We start from the raw sequence: 16,595 nt of genomic DNA, 5'->3' as shown, positions 1-16,595 counted from the left end.
GCAGTGCTTCCCCTAAATTTCCTCAGAATATTCCCAGTCATTGTCTCCTGAGAACACAGACAGAGTGGTTGGCTGCAGTACAGCAGGTTGACAGAATGTTAAATGGCTGCTTAACATTATTTGAATACCATTGTTGTTAAATAACCCCTGCCAGAGTCTTGTTCTGGCATACACCAAACCCTAAACTAATTTTCTCTAACCTATAACTCGGAGCTGTCAATCTGTTCAGATGAAAGGACAGGTGCTGCTGCAGATTTTTGTTCTGTTTGGTTGGAACTTTTTCATGTTCAGGAAACAACCTACTGTTACTCCCACTATTCCCAGAACACCTCAAACCTGAATATTCAGTGTTACCCAACAGCCTTCCTGTTAAAAGCCACTCCTTTTTCAGGAATCAAGCAAAGCCTGCAGAGCCCTCCCTCTCTTACACTGGCAGATAAAGAGTAGTCATATCATATCTTTTAGTCATCAGACACCTGCTCTCTCAAGAAAGCAACATGGCACAGGGGATTCAGCTTGATCGGGCAAGATTCAGCTGCTCGATCTGTCTGAATCTACTGAAGGATCCGGTGACGATTCCCTGTGGACACAGCTGCTGCATGAACTGCATCAAGGTCCACTTGGATGAAGAGGATGATATGAGGATCTACAGCTGCCCTCAGTGTAAGCAAACCTTCACACAGAGGCCTGTCGTGGTAAAAAACGACATGTTAGCATTTGTGGTGGAGGAGCTGAAGAAGACTGGACTCCCAATTGCTCCGACTCCTGCTCCTGCTGATCACTTCGATGCTGGATCGGAAGATGTGGCCTGTGATGTCTGCAAGCTGAAAGCCTTCAAATCCTGCCTGCAATGTGTGGCTTCATTTTGTGAGAGTCATCTTCAGCCTCACTTTGATATAGCACCTTTAAGGAAACACAAGCTGGTGGAAGCATCTACAAAGCTACAGGAGAACATCTGCGCTCGGCATCAAGAAGTGATGAAGATGTGGTGCCGTACTGATCAGCGTTGCATCTGTTATCTCTGCTCCAAGGACGAACACAAAGGCCACAACAAAGTCTCGGCTGCAGCAGAAAGGGCCGAGAGGCAAACAGATCTTCGGGTGACTCGGCTGAAAATCCAGCAGAGAATCCAAGAAAAAGAGAAAGACATGAAGCTGTTTCAACAAGAGGAAGACGCTGTTCATTGCTCTGCAGAAAATGCACTGAAGAACACTGACAAGCTGTTCAACGAAATGATCCATGCCATTGAGAAAAGAGTCTCTGATGTGAAGGGGAAGATTCAAACTCGGCAGAACACTGAAGTGAGTCGGTTCAGAAAGGTTCGAGAGAAGCTGCAGCAGGAGATCACTGAGCTGAAGAGGAAGGATGCTGGGCTGGAGAAGCTCACACACACAGAGGATCACACTCATTTTTTATTGAACTACCCTTCATTGGCATGTCTGAGTGAATCTAAAGTCCCGCCAAACGCCAAAGTCCGCCGCCTGCGGTACTTTGAGAAGGTCACAGTGGCGCTGTCAGAGGCCAGAGATCGACTACTGGGAATCCTTGGGGAAGAATATGCAAAGATCTCCTCGACAGTAGCTGGAGCAGATGTTTTAACAACAAATCCACGAGCAGACCCCGAGACCAGAGCTGACTTCTTACAGTATGCTTTCCATCTAACTCTGGATCCAAACACTGCAAATACACACCTGTTGATATCCAACGGCAACAGAAGGGCAGCATTCGTGAGAGAAGAACAGAAATATTCTGCTCATTCAGAGAGGTTTATGTATTCCTGGCAGGTCCTGGGCCGAGAGAGTCTGAAAGGACGTTGTTACTGGGAGGTGGAGAGGAGCGGGGGAGGAGTTTTAGTGGCAGTCGCATACAAGAACATCAGCAGAGCAGGGGTCTTCAATGAATCCGTGTTTGGACACAATTACAAGTCCTGGGCGTTAGATTGCATCGGAGATAGCTATGTGTTCATACATAACAAGACGAAGACGCCCATCTCCAGTCCTCCGGGATCCAGAATAGGAGTGTACCTGGATCACAGTGCAGGTATTCTGTCCTTCTACAGCGTCTCTGAAACCATGACCCTCCTCCACAGAGTCCAGACTACGTTCACTCAGCCTCTCCATGCTGGACTCTGGCTGTCAGACGGAGCTGTTGCTGAGCTTTGCAGGCTGAAGTAAACAGGAGTTATTGAGGAGATCTGCTGGGGGACAGTGTCTGTTTAATGATGATGGAAAACCTAACTTGAATATGTATTGACAGGTAAATTGCTTACTGCATTGTTGTTTAAGTATTAATGGAGGTCTAACCACTGTTACCTTTGGGGAGATAAACAGTTAATTATATTAGTTTTATGAACTTGCAGGTTTTTTTTGTCAATGAAACCTGCACAGGTTCATTTCATTGATTTGCATGATTCCTGGTCATCGGGTGCAGAAAAATGGACATTTCCATTTGAAGCGTAGTAACATAAATGTACAAAGTCTTACATATGGATAAATTCAAACCCATTTTCTTTCTAAACTTTTTCTAGTTGTGACATTTAACCAATTCTTTATAATTAATTTTCTAATAATGATGCAACTAATTATAGCAGGGATGGGCAACTGGAGGCCCGGGGGCCGCAGGCGGCCCGCACCCTCACTTGAAGTGGCCCTCAGTACAACTACATGCATTTGAGCATGAAATCTTAAAAGTGCAGTGTAAAAATGCACAAAATTACTTCTTGCAATTAATGTTGGTCTGCTGTTCTTGCACTGAAAAAAAAGAGCAAGTGGTTATTTTTTATTTGCTTCAAACTTTTTGTATTCCTATTTATATTGTTATACATGCATTTGAGCATGAAATATGTTAAGTTACTGCACTATAAATATATTTAAAATTGCAGTTTCATCATATCTGGTTAAGTGCACGGTCCTATATGTGGCCCTGTGGTAGTGTCGAGAAATTGTGGCCCCCTCCAGCATTTAAGTTGCCCATGCCTGAATTATAGAATTCTCTTTGAAATCAAAATATATAATGTTTTCAACGTTTTTTATTTATATTTGGAACTATATGTTTCTCCATATACAGTACTGTGCAAAAAGTTTTAGGCAGGTGTGAAAAAAGGTGTAAAATAAGAATGCTTTCAGAAATAGAAGTGTTAAAAGTTTATTTTTTTATCAATTAACAATATTCAAAGTGAGTGAACAGAAGAAAATTCTACAAACCAGCTTCAATTCATCACACCTGCCCAAGACTTTTGCACAGTGCTGTATGTGAATTAAATCCTTGACTGTCGACACATTTTTGCATGTGCAGCTGACCTGCACTGACTAAATAACTGGGTTGCACTTGCACTTGCAGCGAATTATACAAAGCTCAGATTATAACTTGAACTCTGATGATAAACTTGCATTGAAACATTTCAAACAATAGTCAGCATAATGCAATCCTGACAATGCAGACTACAAAGTGTGCAAACCTGTCTCATGGATGAGTCACCTGTCAGGCAGGTTTGTAGTTCAAGCAGGAAATGTTAATCTTGCTCGGAAGAGAATCAAACTTTTAGAAGATGAGATCATCCACATATTTTTTGTGCATTCCCTCTGGGAACACTTGAGTTCATCTCTTATTCAGAGCAGACTGTGAGCCGTGTACTGTGAACCTGTTTTAATGATTAATTAATGATTAATTTAGGCTTTTTGTTAACTAGATTTTCTTCACTTTCCTTTGATCTGGGAACACATTACAAACCTTAAATTATACACCAAGAACAGCTGAGATAAGACATCTCCATGGCAGTAAAAGTTATTTTTATTTGTGTTAAATAAAGCATGTGGTGCATGGTAAGAACATCAGTCTGTGGGTGTTTACTGTTTCTGAGAGTTGAGGTGCTGCTGGTGTCAGGGTTGTCCACTTCATCCGTCTCACTTCTTTATTGGATTACGTGTCCTTCTACCTGCAGCGGCTGACAGAAAGGGAATGACTGAGAGGCTCGCATTGATTTCCTTTAAGGTTTCACTGTGTGCAACTGGGTCAGATCGTGTTCGGAGTGTTTGTTGTAAGGACTGTCAGATGGATGGGGTATAACTGGGGAATTAACATGATGTCAAATGGATGATTTATTTATTCATTCAATGTCAGACACCTACTTGTGTTCTCCAGCAGTCGCTGCATTGCTGTTACAAACCATTTCAGTTAACTAAAATGTGCATCATAATCTACATAAGTGTGTTCTTTCTTCTTGTCCTCTAAATTTTGCTGAACCTAAAGAGCAGTGGCTGATTTAGATAATCTACACTGTAAATAATCGCTGTGAAATCTACAGTTATTTACTGTATTATTCACAGTTCATCACTGTGTTTGATTTTTACAGTATAGCGCTGTATAATTTACAATAAAAATCGGTACTTGTTACAAAATCACAGTAGTTAAAACAAACTGTATTTTTCCATTGTTATCATAATTTTGATCAGAATCAGTCCTATACAAATGCTGTTTAATTAATTAACTTAAAGTAAAGTTTTTCATAGAAAACACAGTATGGAAATCATTTGTAAAACAGTAAATGTATTAATATTATTTTCTTTAGTGTATAGAGTAGTTGCAATTACTAGTTATTTCTATAAAAAAATAATGATAAAAATATCATCAAATTAACAGAATTGTTTCTGTGCCATATTGCCATATACAGTACCACTAAGAATCACAATGTTTAACTGCTTTTATTCTTACAGTAAACAAACTAGTACTGTAAATAAAACTAAAACCACAGTGTTTGTTTTTTATTTTACAGTATAAAAAAAAGTACTACAAATAAAATTACAGTAGTTCTACTGTAAATAATTACTACAGTAAGTTACTTGCTGCCAATAAGTTACTGTAAAAAATCACAGTAAATTCTTTACAGTGTAGGTATGTATTCCAATTCCAGAAAAAAAAAGTCTTGGAGGAAAATGTAGAATTTAATAATGCATCAACAGATATGTTTGCATGTGTATGGGTGTGTGGATCTACCTCAGTTTCTTTATCTGACATGGTAGGTCTGATTCAAGAAGATAAATGTTATTTATGAATACCCTGTTAACAATTCCACACATAGCTTTTAGCTGTTTAGCCTGTTAAAGTTTTAGTTTTGCAATAAGTATATTCTTTCTGCACTCATCCTCCAACTCCACCCCCCCCCCTTTTTTTTTTTTTTTTTCATTTTTGAAGTTGGCACCATTAAAATGATGCAGAGTTAATGAGATAATTTGATACTTTTATAAGGCTCAAACGTTTGTGACTAGACCGATTTATTTATTTATTTTCTTGGGCTAAAAATGTCTCTTTTGATGGTAAAGGTTACTGACGCCTGGACTACAGATAAACCACCTTCTCTGTAAAGCTAAACTTAGGCACACAAATACTTTGAGCTGACGTCAGCATAATAACATGCTTGTAAACTTGCCTGCTAACAATTTATGATTACCAATAGTACAGACTGAGACTGATGCACATGGGTCAATGACGTGATCTAACTCATTGTCAGTTGGTGTAACAAGTCATTTTTTCATAAAAATCTGATATCTATATCTATATACAGGAAAATAAAAGTGAACTAAAATGAGAAGAAAAACAATCCACGTTTACATTGCAACATTATGGTATATAACATATTTTACATAATTTGTCAAAACTTTAGAAAAAAATGGTTGTTTCAAGAATATTTTCTGCTCAATATTGACAAAATGTGTAAATGTAGAAATACTCAGAAATATGTTTTTTTTAAATGAAGTAATTATATGTATGTCCAATTAAATACACTGTAGGTGGAAAAGTATTTCATATTCATCATTCTTTTGTGGTTACACCATTTGACAACTTGCCAACCCTTATTTGTCACTGACCCACATATCATACATTTTGAAGCTTTTTGGTCGAACTGAAATCTTGACCTGACGACGCTGCTACATTAAAAGTCAAATTATCAGCAGAGTCATTCTGATTAAAGCTGTTTCATGCTTCTTGCAGTCAGGTGTGTGTGTGTGTGTGTGTGTGTAGATCCACACGTCTGGTCGGTCCAAAGTGATTGTGGTCAAAGCGACACATTTACTCTCTTCTTCTTCTGTTGTTGTCATATATCACCAACCAATCTTTGCTACACTGACTCCACATTGTTTCAAAATTTTGGGGCTCAAACCTTCCGCAACAATCCCACAAGCTGCAATTGTGCAATAGCTGGCTGACTACAAGAAGCAAAACAAGCTTTTAATCGTCTTGGAAACATTGATCAATTTACCAAAGTGTGTAGCAATCCATCCAGTAGATGCTGAGATATTTCACCGGATAACTTCAACCTCCTGGTGGCGCTACAGGAAAACTCAGTCAGATTTATCCTCTTGGCACCACGAATAGCTGTATCGAATTTCATTCCAATTCATTGAACAGTTGATGAGATAACCCAGTTTGATCTGGCAGACCGCCATTGAACTCCCCCCAAAAATTAAATATTTGATCATTTTTCTATAACTTCTATAACTAATTATTAAACAGACAAACAAAGAAATAAGTAAGTATGAGCAATCTGCAGGCAGAATAAACTGGCTAAGGACAAAGGAGAGAGAAAGAAGACGTTTTTAAAGAGGAAGCAGAAGGAGTCAGTAGGGGGATCCATCCATCCATCCAGACTCCCCAGAGGAAACAGCAGAGCGAGGTATTTCCCAGACCCGCCATTTGTTCCGCCGCTGACTGCTCGTCGTTATACGCTCGGCTAATCAACTTTTAGCTTTTCTCCCGAGCAGCAGCGATACTCTGAGAGCTCTAATGAAGACAGACGAGGCTGGAAGTGTGAAGGCGAGATGGATGCTCATAGATCAGCAGCTCCGCAGCGGTCGTAGCTGTCAGTAACAGGGTGGTTATTATCATCAGACTTATTGATCGCTGTGTAGGGAGGCTGTTTCTTTCTCTCTCTGTGTGTGTATATGTGTGTGTTTGCAGGCGTATGGCTGTGTGCATCAGTTTGCTGTGTCTTACAAAGTATATTTGATTCATGAAAATTGTGTGATGTTATTAATGAATGCAGTTGTTTTTTTTTTATAGCTTTTAGCCTTTTAAGGTTTTTACTTCTACAATTTAGTACACAATTTAGATCTGTAGATCTTCAGAATTCAGTTTTATCTTGCTGACTGAGTCTGCACTGCAAGACAAAAAATATGAATACAAAATCATATTACAAACTGTGTCATGGCTTTCTCGGGTAACTAAAAATAATGCATTGTGGTGAAATAACTGCAGTTGTTCCAGTGCAAACAGAAATTCCTAGAAGGAATTGTGTTTTTCCAGACAGTTTGTGTTTGTGGTTGTTTCCTGGATGGATTGGACCACCAGATACCACATTTCTGCTGAGTGAGGCTGTTCGGTTCAGTTTCTTAAGGTCAGGCAGGTTTAAAGTCTTACACTGTGGGCCCTTCAGACCAAATAGAGATAACTGCACCCATCCTCCAACAAATTTGCAGCATTAAAATGATGCAGAATTAGTTGTTAGCAGCTCCTGTTTGCAATGTACTCATGGATGTATGGACAGATATCCCTGGATATCTTACTTTGGTACTGAAGCAAACCTAAAAACATGATGATTCTAAAGGAGGTTCTGCAGTTATAAGGAGTTTCTACTTTGATAATGGCATTTATTTGTGATTAACATTAAATATACTTTGGCTTTTATATTTTAAAAAATATGTTTTATTACTCTTTTTTGTACTGTTAATCATGTTTGTTTGTTTGTCTTTCATGTCAGAAAAAATGAAAAATAAATGAATAAATAATAATATGTACACTTTTGCTTTTTTGTGCATATTGAATTTGGAGCTGAATTCTGATTGAGAGACCTGCTGGTGGGGAGCAAGGTTATTATAGTTAACGAAAACTAACAAAATGACGAAAACTAGAATTGAATTTTGAATTTATTAACATTTTCGTTAACTGACATGAAAATAAAAATGAGAGTTTTTTAAAAAAAAACAATAACTAACTGACACTGTATTATGTGGTTACTAAAATGAAAGTGAAAATGTCCTTCGTTTTGGTCTTTGTCAACTTTTTTCATACATAAACCTTTTTGGTTGATATGAAATCTATTTCATCTATCTGGTTTTATGACTTAATTAACTTATTGGAGCTGAGATGGATCAGACAAAGGAAATAATGACATCCTTGAGAAGTGTAAGCCACACTGAATCTGAAAATATGTGTCTTACATCGATGTGTCCAAAACCCTGTGGAGGGGAGCACACCAGTGTTGCAGTGGGGGCCTCAGAGTTTTGAAAGCTCCTTAATTGCCTCCATGAGCTGTGAGTCACAGCGTCTGCTGCTGCTGATCGTGTTGGTGAAAGGACCAAAATCAGCAGCCAAACTACAATAACTCCCCATCAAGGGATTGGTTTTAGTTTTAATTTTGTTGTGATTTTTTGTTTCCAAATTCAGTTCGTTTTAATTAGTTTACAGAGTGAGTTTGCTAGTTTTAATTAGTTGGGTTTTTTTTTGAAAATGCTTAGTTTTAGTTTAGTTTTTTTGTGATGGGGTATATGTTTTTTTTGTCTGATCCATCTCAGCCCAAATAAGTTTGTTAAGTCATAAAACCAGATAGATGAAATAGATTTCATATCAACCAAAAAGGTTTACGTCTGAAAATAGTTGACAAAGACAAAAAAGGAAGGACATTTTCACTATAATTTTAGTTAGTTTTAGTTGGTTTTGTAACCACTTATGTTAGTTAGTTTTCATTATTTCGTTAGTTTTGGTTAACTATAATAATCTTGCTAGTCACAAACGTTTGAGCCTTATAAAAGTATCAAATTATCTGAACCTTTGGAAATCTCATCTCTTAGTCTTTGAGGTGTTCAGTAGGAGATAGTTCTTGTGAGTCCAGTCACTGAAGGCTTTTATCAGATCCCTATATTCAGATTCCTGTCCATTCCTGATACACGCCACAATAGCAGTGTCAATTATATTTGATTATATTATATTTTATCTCCAGTTTTCCTCTGCCCAATCATCAAACTAAAGCTGGATGGAGTTTGAAGTCAGTACTTTAGAGGGACGCTGACGGCAGGAAACACACTGCTGAAAGTCACATTAAATCATCAGCCGGGGTCTGCTTTTGTTCACATTTCTAGTTTTAAAGTTCTTAGAAATAACAATTCGGCTCTGGACTTATCACTTAAGGACCTGTTTCTTTATATAAATGTTTTGTTCTGTAACTTAACTTAACCCTTTATCAGGCGAAGAACTATATTTGGTAACTTCAGTGGATATCAAAATGGATTTCTTCCAGATAATCAACAAAGATCAGGCTACGTCACAGACAGTGACACCATCACATCTGACCAATCAGTATGATAATAATATAATAATATTAACTTTATTTACCTTGGCCTCCAATGTAAAAATGCAAAATTTTGAAAAAAAATCTGCAAGAAATAGTCTTACAAACAGAGTTATTCTTCAGTGACTTGTGCCAGGAGAACTTGACTATGACGGCATATTAGGGCCAAGTATGAATAAAAATAATAGTAATATTTCGAGAAAAAGTCGCAAATTTACTAGATTAAAGCGGCAAATCTACAAGAAAAAAAGTGGCAGATTTAAGAGATTTAAAGTGGAAAACCTGCACGAAAAAAATAGCAGATTTACGGGAAAAAAGTGGAAAAAAAGCAACTTTTTTTCTCCAGATTTACCACTTTAAATCTCATAAATCTGCGCTTTTTTTCTCGTAGATTTGCCACTTTAATCTCGTAAACTTTTTTCTCAAAATATTACCCCCCTCCCCCGGGTCTGTATGTTTTTTTTTTTTTACACAGTCCACATTCTGGCAGTATGTAATATCCTCCAATATTCTCTAGGGTTGAAATTTGGAATTTGCAAGTATTTCAATGAGTGCCCTATTAAGAGCCAACTTTGCATCATATAGTGGTGTGTCCTCAACAGATATTTCTTGAGAATGAGACCTTGTGTATCATGAGATTAACTGTGCAAATGAAATGTAATTTAAACCTGGTGGTTTCTGCTCCAGGAATGGATCCGTCCACGGGCCAGGAGAGGAGAACCCCGGTCACCCCGTCCTCGTCCTCCCGCTACCACCGCCGGCGGTCTTCTGGCTCCAGAGACGAACGTTACAGATCAGGTAAGAGACGGATCGTCCCTGTTGACTCTCACAGAGGTGTGTTCATGTCTGACATGCTAATAAAGACATAATATGTTAATTAGCTTCATTAATCACCTTATTAGCATAGAGGCTTTCCTGCGATAACTTAAGGAAAACATTAATTTTATGTCTTTTCTAATAAAGGTGATGATGTGATAATAATTTGGAGGTTTTATCTGCATACATTTGCATATGAATGACTACTTTATTAACTGCTATAACTCTCCGTGTAATACTTTTATGAATGGAATTTATATTAATTTTACCCATGTGTTACATGTAGAGAGGAACAGAGAAATACTGAACTATATGTGTATTTATTAGCTTCAATTCTGCACATTAAAACTGGAGAAACTATCTTCAGATGTGTGCATGTATGGAGGGTCATGGTGGAGTTGCATTATGGGAAATGTAGGAGTCCAGTGGTTTTGGAGCTTGACCTGTATATTAGAGACTTAAAATAGGGCATATTTCAACCAGAAATATGAATATTCCATATATATTAGGTAGGGCTCATTTTAACTACTTAACATACTGTTATATGGTTTAATTTATAAAAATGCATAATTATTTAAATTAAGGATTTTACCTTGGGTAAATTATTTTCAGTGGCATCTCGTTGGAAATGAATCAGTAAGAATTCACTGCTGTGACATTTGGGGTTAATATGACGAGAGTTCCTGGAGCAGTGAAGGGAAACCTGGTTCACTTTATGTCGGGAGAGTTTGTTTGAGTTTGTTCTGACAGAAAATAAATCCTGTAAAAACCTTTTAACCCATTAAATTGAAAGAGAAAAGCTGTTCGAGCACACACACACACACACACACAGTGTTTAGAACAGTGAGTGTTTAGAAAAGCGCTATATTAATTGAATGTATTATTATTATTATTATTATTTATAATAATAAATTATTATTATTATTATTATTAATAACCCTAACATAAACCTAATTGTAACCTTAACCCTAAAACAAAGACTGAACTCTCAAACAAGCCTTTAAAAAGTGAGGACCGGCCAAAATGTCCTCACTTCACAAAAATGTCCTCACTCTGTAGGTTAAAAACGTGTCCCGGTCCTCACTATGGAAGTACATAGGAAGTACAAGAACAGACACACATACACTCAAACACACATACACTCACACTCTTTTTCACACACTCAGTCAACCATAAGACAATAAACGTGCACTTGAGATTTAAATTACCTCCTACACACACACACACACACACACACACACACACACACACACACACACAAGGCAAACAAACGTACATCTGTGAACCCCATTCATTCTGACAAACGTCTTACTTATGTCATTATCGGCTTCGGCAGCCTGTGTGTTTACCTTCTGACAGCAACGGACCCCGCTCAAACAAACCCAGCTGTAGCTACATGGCAGCGCGTTATCTTGGAAACACTCATTTTACACAACGTCTTCGCTCCCCGCCGCTCCACGCAAACCTAATCCAGTCTGGAACCTGCAGGGCCCCGTGGGAGCCGCTGTCAGGCCCGGACTGTTTGTGTACGTAAACTGATTGTGAATAAATGGGAACACGGCACTCGTTGTAACGAGAACACTGCAGCACAAACACAGCTGATAGCCTGTCTGCTGGATGGACGCTCTGATTTCTCTTTTATTCAACACGCTGTTCCCAAATGTTTACACTGAATGGAGCCAAAAAAATCTACTTCTTTCTTTAGTTATTGGTTCAGCCCTGCCCTGTTTATCATCAGCACTGTTTGCTTTCGTACATGTACCACAATGGAAACATACTCCATTACAAACAGGAGAAATCAGCTAAATGTCCTTTTAATATTTGTTCTGCAGAAAAATAGCTGTGATAATGAGATATAATGAGATATACAGATCCCTTACTGCAGTAAAAGTACTAATACCACACTGTGTAATTACTCCACTAAAATAAAAGTCCTGCATTCAAAACTTGCTGAAGTTAAAACCTCTCTTGGATCAGATGTCACCATCAGAGCGTTTTTCTGACTTTTTTTTTTCTTTAAGTATTTTTTATTTGTTTGTTTTTTTTTGTTTTTTAAAGGATCTGATTAAAGGGTATTTCATTAATTTCATTATTTTTCTATATTTATCTATTTATACATTTTTTAGGTCTTGAATTTATATTTATATTTTTAAAGGTTTTTTTTTTTTTTTTAGGTCATTTTGATTTTATCTTCTTTTTTTAAGTCAGCATCAAAATGTACCTTAAGTATCAAAAGTAAAATCAAAGAATATTCAGAATTAAATGCAGAATATCCCAGATATATTATTGGATTATTAATATTGTTGCTTTTTTGTCAGCAGCATTTCATTGTTAAGGTAGGGCTTACTTAATACTGTTATTTGGTTAAATTTATCAAAATGCATAATTATTTTGAATTGATCAGCGCATTTTTCATGTTAAATATTCACTTAAAAAGTAACTAAAGCTGTCAGCTAAATGTAGTGGAGTAGAAAGTACAATATTTGCCTCTTTAATGTAGTGAAGTAGAATTATAAAGGTAAATAAAATGGAAATACTCAAGGAAAGTACCTCAAATTTGTACTTAAGTACAGTACTTAGTACAGTCCAGTAAATGTTTTCTCTGGTAGATTCAAACACTGCTAAATGTTTGCCCATAAAAATGCAAAAAAACCCAAAACATTTTAAAACATAAAACAGTGGCATTGGTTTGTAATGACAGACACTACTATAAAGTGATATATATATATATAAAGCACTGAGCAGCTGTTTGTGTGTCTGCAGATGTGCACACAGAGGCCGTGCAGGCGGCGCTGGCCAAGCACAAAGAGAGGAAGATGGCGGTGCCGATGCCTTCGAAGCGGCGGTCGCTGGTGGTCCAGACCTCGATGGACGCCTACACACCTCCAGGTGAGGAAACAAGCACTGATGCTGCTGACAGATTCATTTTCTTCATTGTCAGCAGCCAGGGCCACCTATTTTCTTTAAAGACTACCTCAAGGTGGACTCATTCAATCACAGCAGAAACAACAAGTGTGTCTCTTGTTGTTTCAACAAGTGTGTCTCTTGTTTAGAGCTGCAACAATTATTCGATTAATCGAACAATAATCAATTATTAAATTAATCGTCAACTATTTCGATAATCGAATAATTGGTTTGAGCAGTTTTTTAAAGACAAATAGTCCAAATTCTCTGATTTCAGCTTCTTCAATGTGAATATTTCTGGTTTCTTTGTTCCTTTATGACAATAAACTGAATATCTCTTTGGTTTGTGGACAAAACAAGAGATTTGAGGACGTCATCTTGTGGTTTGGGAAACACTGATTGACATGTATGACTGATTGACACAAAAAAAGACACAAAATGACTAGAAAAACACAAAATGACCAAAAAAAAAGACATTAAATAACCAAAAAGACTTAAACACATTAACACTTTAACACAGTGGAATACAGAGCTGACTTCCAAAATGATTTGGCGACCCCCAAAAATCATCTTGCGACCCCAATTGGGGTCTAGGGATATTTATAGCAGCAGGACAGTGTGTGAGGGATTGACTCAAAATAAACTACAATGTGTGTGTTCATAATGAAGGAGCGTGTCACCCAGTGGCTCATTGACATGTTTTTAATAGTTTCTGGACAACAATGGAGCTCTGTGGCCCAGAGGAAGAAGATATATCAGGCTTTGATACTCACACAGTACTGTTTGTAATGGTTCAGGGTTGTTTTTCTTCTAACAAAACCAGTTATTTTAACAATTCAGAGCTGTATCCAAGATTGAATAAAAAGCCGAGCTGTTACATCAGGTGTCTCTTCTATCTGTCAGAAATATAACACACACACACACACACACACACACACACACATTCACAGACACATTCACAGACACAGATACAAATGCAAATAAATAAATAAATACACGTTTCTATGCAGCTTTTTGTGCGCTGTGTGGTCATTCTGCATGCACACACACTTTCACATGATGTGTGTGTTTTTATTTGTGCCATCTTACACACAAAGGAAGGTTAACAAGCTGCAGGGACTCGCATAGAAATGCACACAATCCATCTTGCAGATTTCGAAAGCTCACGTCCTGAGGGAGCGGTAAAAGCAGTCGCACACACACACACACACACACACACACACACACACACACACACACACACACACACACACACAGCTGTCTGTCTGCCAGTGAGGTTCACCCGAGGACGGCGGAGTCGCGTGTTGCTGAGCAGCACGCCGTATCGTGCAGAGATGACAGGCCGAGCAGGACTCTGATGTTCCTTTTATTGGTTTTCAGCTGCTGCATTTTCTCAATTTCTCGACAAACATGTTTGAGCTTCATGAAGAGCTGCTTTGTCTCTTCTCTCTCTTCGTGCTTGTGTTTGTTTCACGCCGTTCCCCTGGTTGCCCGGCAGCATCTTATTTTCCTCAACATGTTTGTGTTTAGCCGCCGGTAGCCTCCGCAGGGTTCTGCTGATAACCAGGCACAGATTTGCCAATCAAGCATGTCAGCAAAGCACCATGGGTAGTAAACAAGTCAGGGCCCGTCCAGTCCCACGGCGTCTTACACTGCAAATGTCAGCTGTAATCTGTGACAAATGAGAAATGCCACTTTTTTATTTTTTTTAAGATATTTTTTTGGCCATTTTCAAGGCTTTATTGACAGTGGAGAGACAGAAGGAAAGGGAGCCAATTTGGATTTGAACCCGGGCCGCCCGCTCATGAGGACTATGTCTCTGTGGTATGAACTCTACCAGGTGTGCCACCAGGACGCCCGAAATGTCACCTTTTAAAGTTAACAAGGAAACAATCTTTAAAAAATTAATTTTCTACATTTTAAATTGTGTTTAGTTTGAAGGAAGATAATTGCATCTTGGAGCATGTTTCATTATTCTTTTAAGAGTGGGATCATTATTTATGTGTTTATTTTGAGGTTGTCATATCATTTTGTAGCTTTACACTTTGATCCGAGTGTGCATGTTTTAGCATCAAAATGCTATTTTACCAAACTCTTCTATATATGTTTCTCATGTGTCCTGACTGGTTTATACGTACAGTGAAGGATCAAAGTACATTTACTCAAGTGGTGAACTTAAGTACAATTTGTACTGTTTCACAATTCTTCTCCACGACATCTCTGAGGGAAGTATTGTACTTTTTTTTTTTCAAATCTTTATTTATTGACTTTTTTCAAAAAGTAATACAAAATGAAGTCATATTATTATTTTATGACATATGGTCTCATAACCAACAGTCCTCTCGTAGGAAAACAAATGCTTGAGTTAATTAAAAAAATAAAAAATAATAGTAATTAGTTAATTAAATAATAATAAATAAACAATGAAATAAAAATAAATAATACATATAATAAATAAAAAATAAAAATGGGGATGAATAAACAAATAATAATAAAATAATAATACGCAACAATAATAATAATGAAAGTATACATAATTAAAATCAATTAATTAGTTAAATAACAACAATAATAATGACATTAAATTAAATAGACAGTTGAAGGCGGAGTTATAAAACGTGGTCACCATCCTATTTTTCTTTCCTTATTTATTCGTAACCATAGTACTCTAGCTGTGGGACAATGTTCAAGCCATTCTGCAGGGGTATTGGTAGCAATGCCAGTGTCATTCATAAAAATAAAGAAAGGCCTCAATATCTTAAAGAAATCCTCAACTTTCCCTCTTACTATGTAGGTCAGTTTTTCTGGTGCCAGACTCCAGGACATTTCCTTAACCCGCTGTTTAGAATCAGGTCTGAGTATCCTTCCAGGTCAAAGCAATTACACGTTTAGCTGGCAACAAACAGAAATTGATTAGTTTGTGTTTCAAGTATTGTACTTTTTATTTAGTTATTTAGTTAAGTTATTTGAGAAACTTTAGTCACTAGAAGCACATCTTAACAGAACACCGGCACAGAAGCTAAGCTAAGTACTGCTGTGGACGCCACGATTGTTCAGATCGGAAACCCAAAGTCAAACAACACAATCAGATCAGGGCAGCACCTGCAACTCCCGTGACCTATGAGGTCAAATTAATGTTGTTATCAAAGGAGTCTGGTAGCTTTGAAGAGAACAATACATAAAGACGTGGACAGGGGACACGTCTTTAGTCAACTGAATAAAATCAGTTTAAGTGTTCACTATATTTAGAATATTTTCACCTTGCTGTCAGACAGCCCTTTATGACTGGCAGCTGAAGCTGATATCTGTGCCTTTTTCAAAGCCACCTCCATTGACCAAAACATGCAGATTTACCTCACAGAACACAGTAGTGAGTTATTGTGTGTCTTTCAGGTGCAATTTAATGTGGCGTCCACAGCAGGATATTCTGTGCCTTTGCATAACATTTAAGCTAATGCATTCAAAGCTTACTGTGGTGACCTACATCAGAACTTTTTGCTGATGCCGAGTGGATGTTTCCATTTCAAAATCCCAG

The 16,595-nt window shown here is 37.6% G+C and overlaps 2 protein-coding genes across 2 annotated transcripts in view; both read left to right on the top strand.

The window, feature by feature from the left end:
* The window catches only part of LOC131980484 (disco-interacting protein 2 homolog C), a 282,249-nt gene that overhangs the window by 152,089 nt on the left and 113,565 nt on the right, over positions 1-16,595 (top strand). Inside the window, exons 3-4 of the mRNA XM_059344729.1 lie at positions 10,028-10,138; positions 12,920-13,045. Of these exons, the coding sequence (XP_059200712.1) occupies positions 10,028-10,138; positions 12,920-13,045 (237 nt within the window). The remainder of the gene's footprint in view (positions 1-10,027; positions 10,139-12,919; positions 13,046-16,595) is intronic.
* LOC131980483 (tripartite motif-containing protein 16-like) lies at positions 498-2,477 on the top strand. The gene has a single exon (XM_059344728.1). The coding sequence runs from the start codon at positions 498-500 to the stop codon at positions 2,172-2,174; it is 1,677 nt and encodes a 558-aa protein (XP_059200711.1). The 3' UTR covers positions 2,175-2,477.

This window comes from Centropristis striata, chromosome 11 (assembly GCF_030273125.1).
Source record: "Centropristis striata isolate RG_2023a ecotype Rhode Island chromosome 11, C.striata_1.0, whole genome shotgun sequence".
In the NCBI taxonomy this organism is placed as follows: Eukaryota; Metazoa; Chordata; class Actinopteri; order Perciformes; family Serranidae; genus Centropristis; species Centropristis striata.
This window is presented reverse-complemented; position numbering and strand designations above follow the sequence as displayed.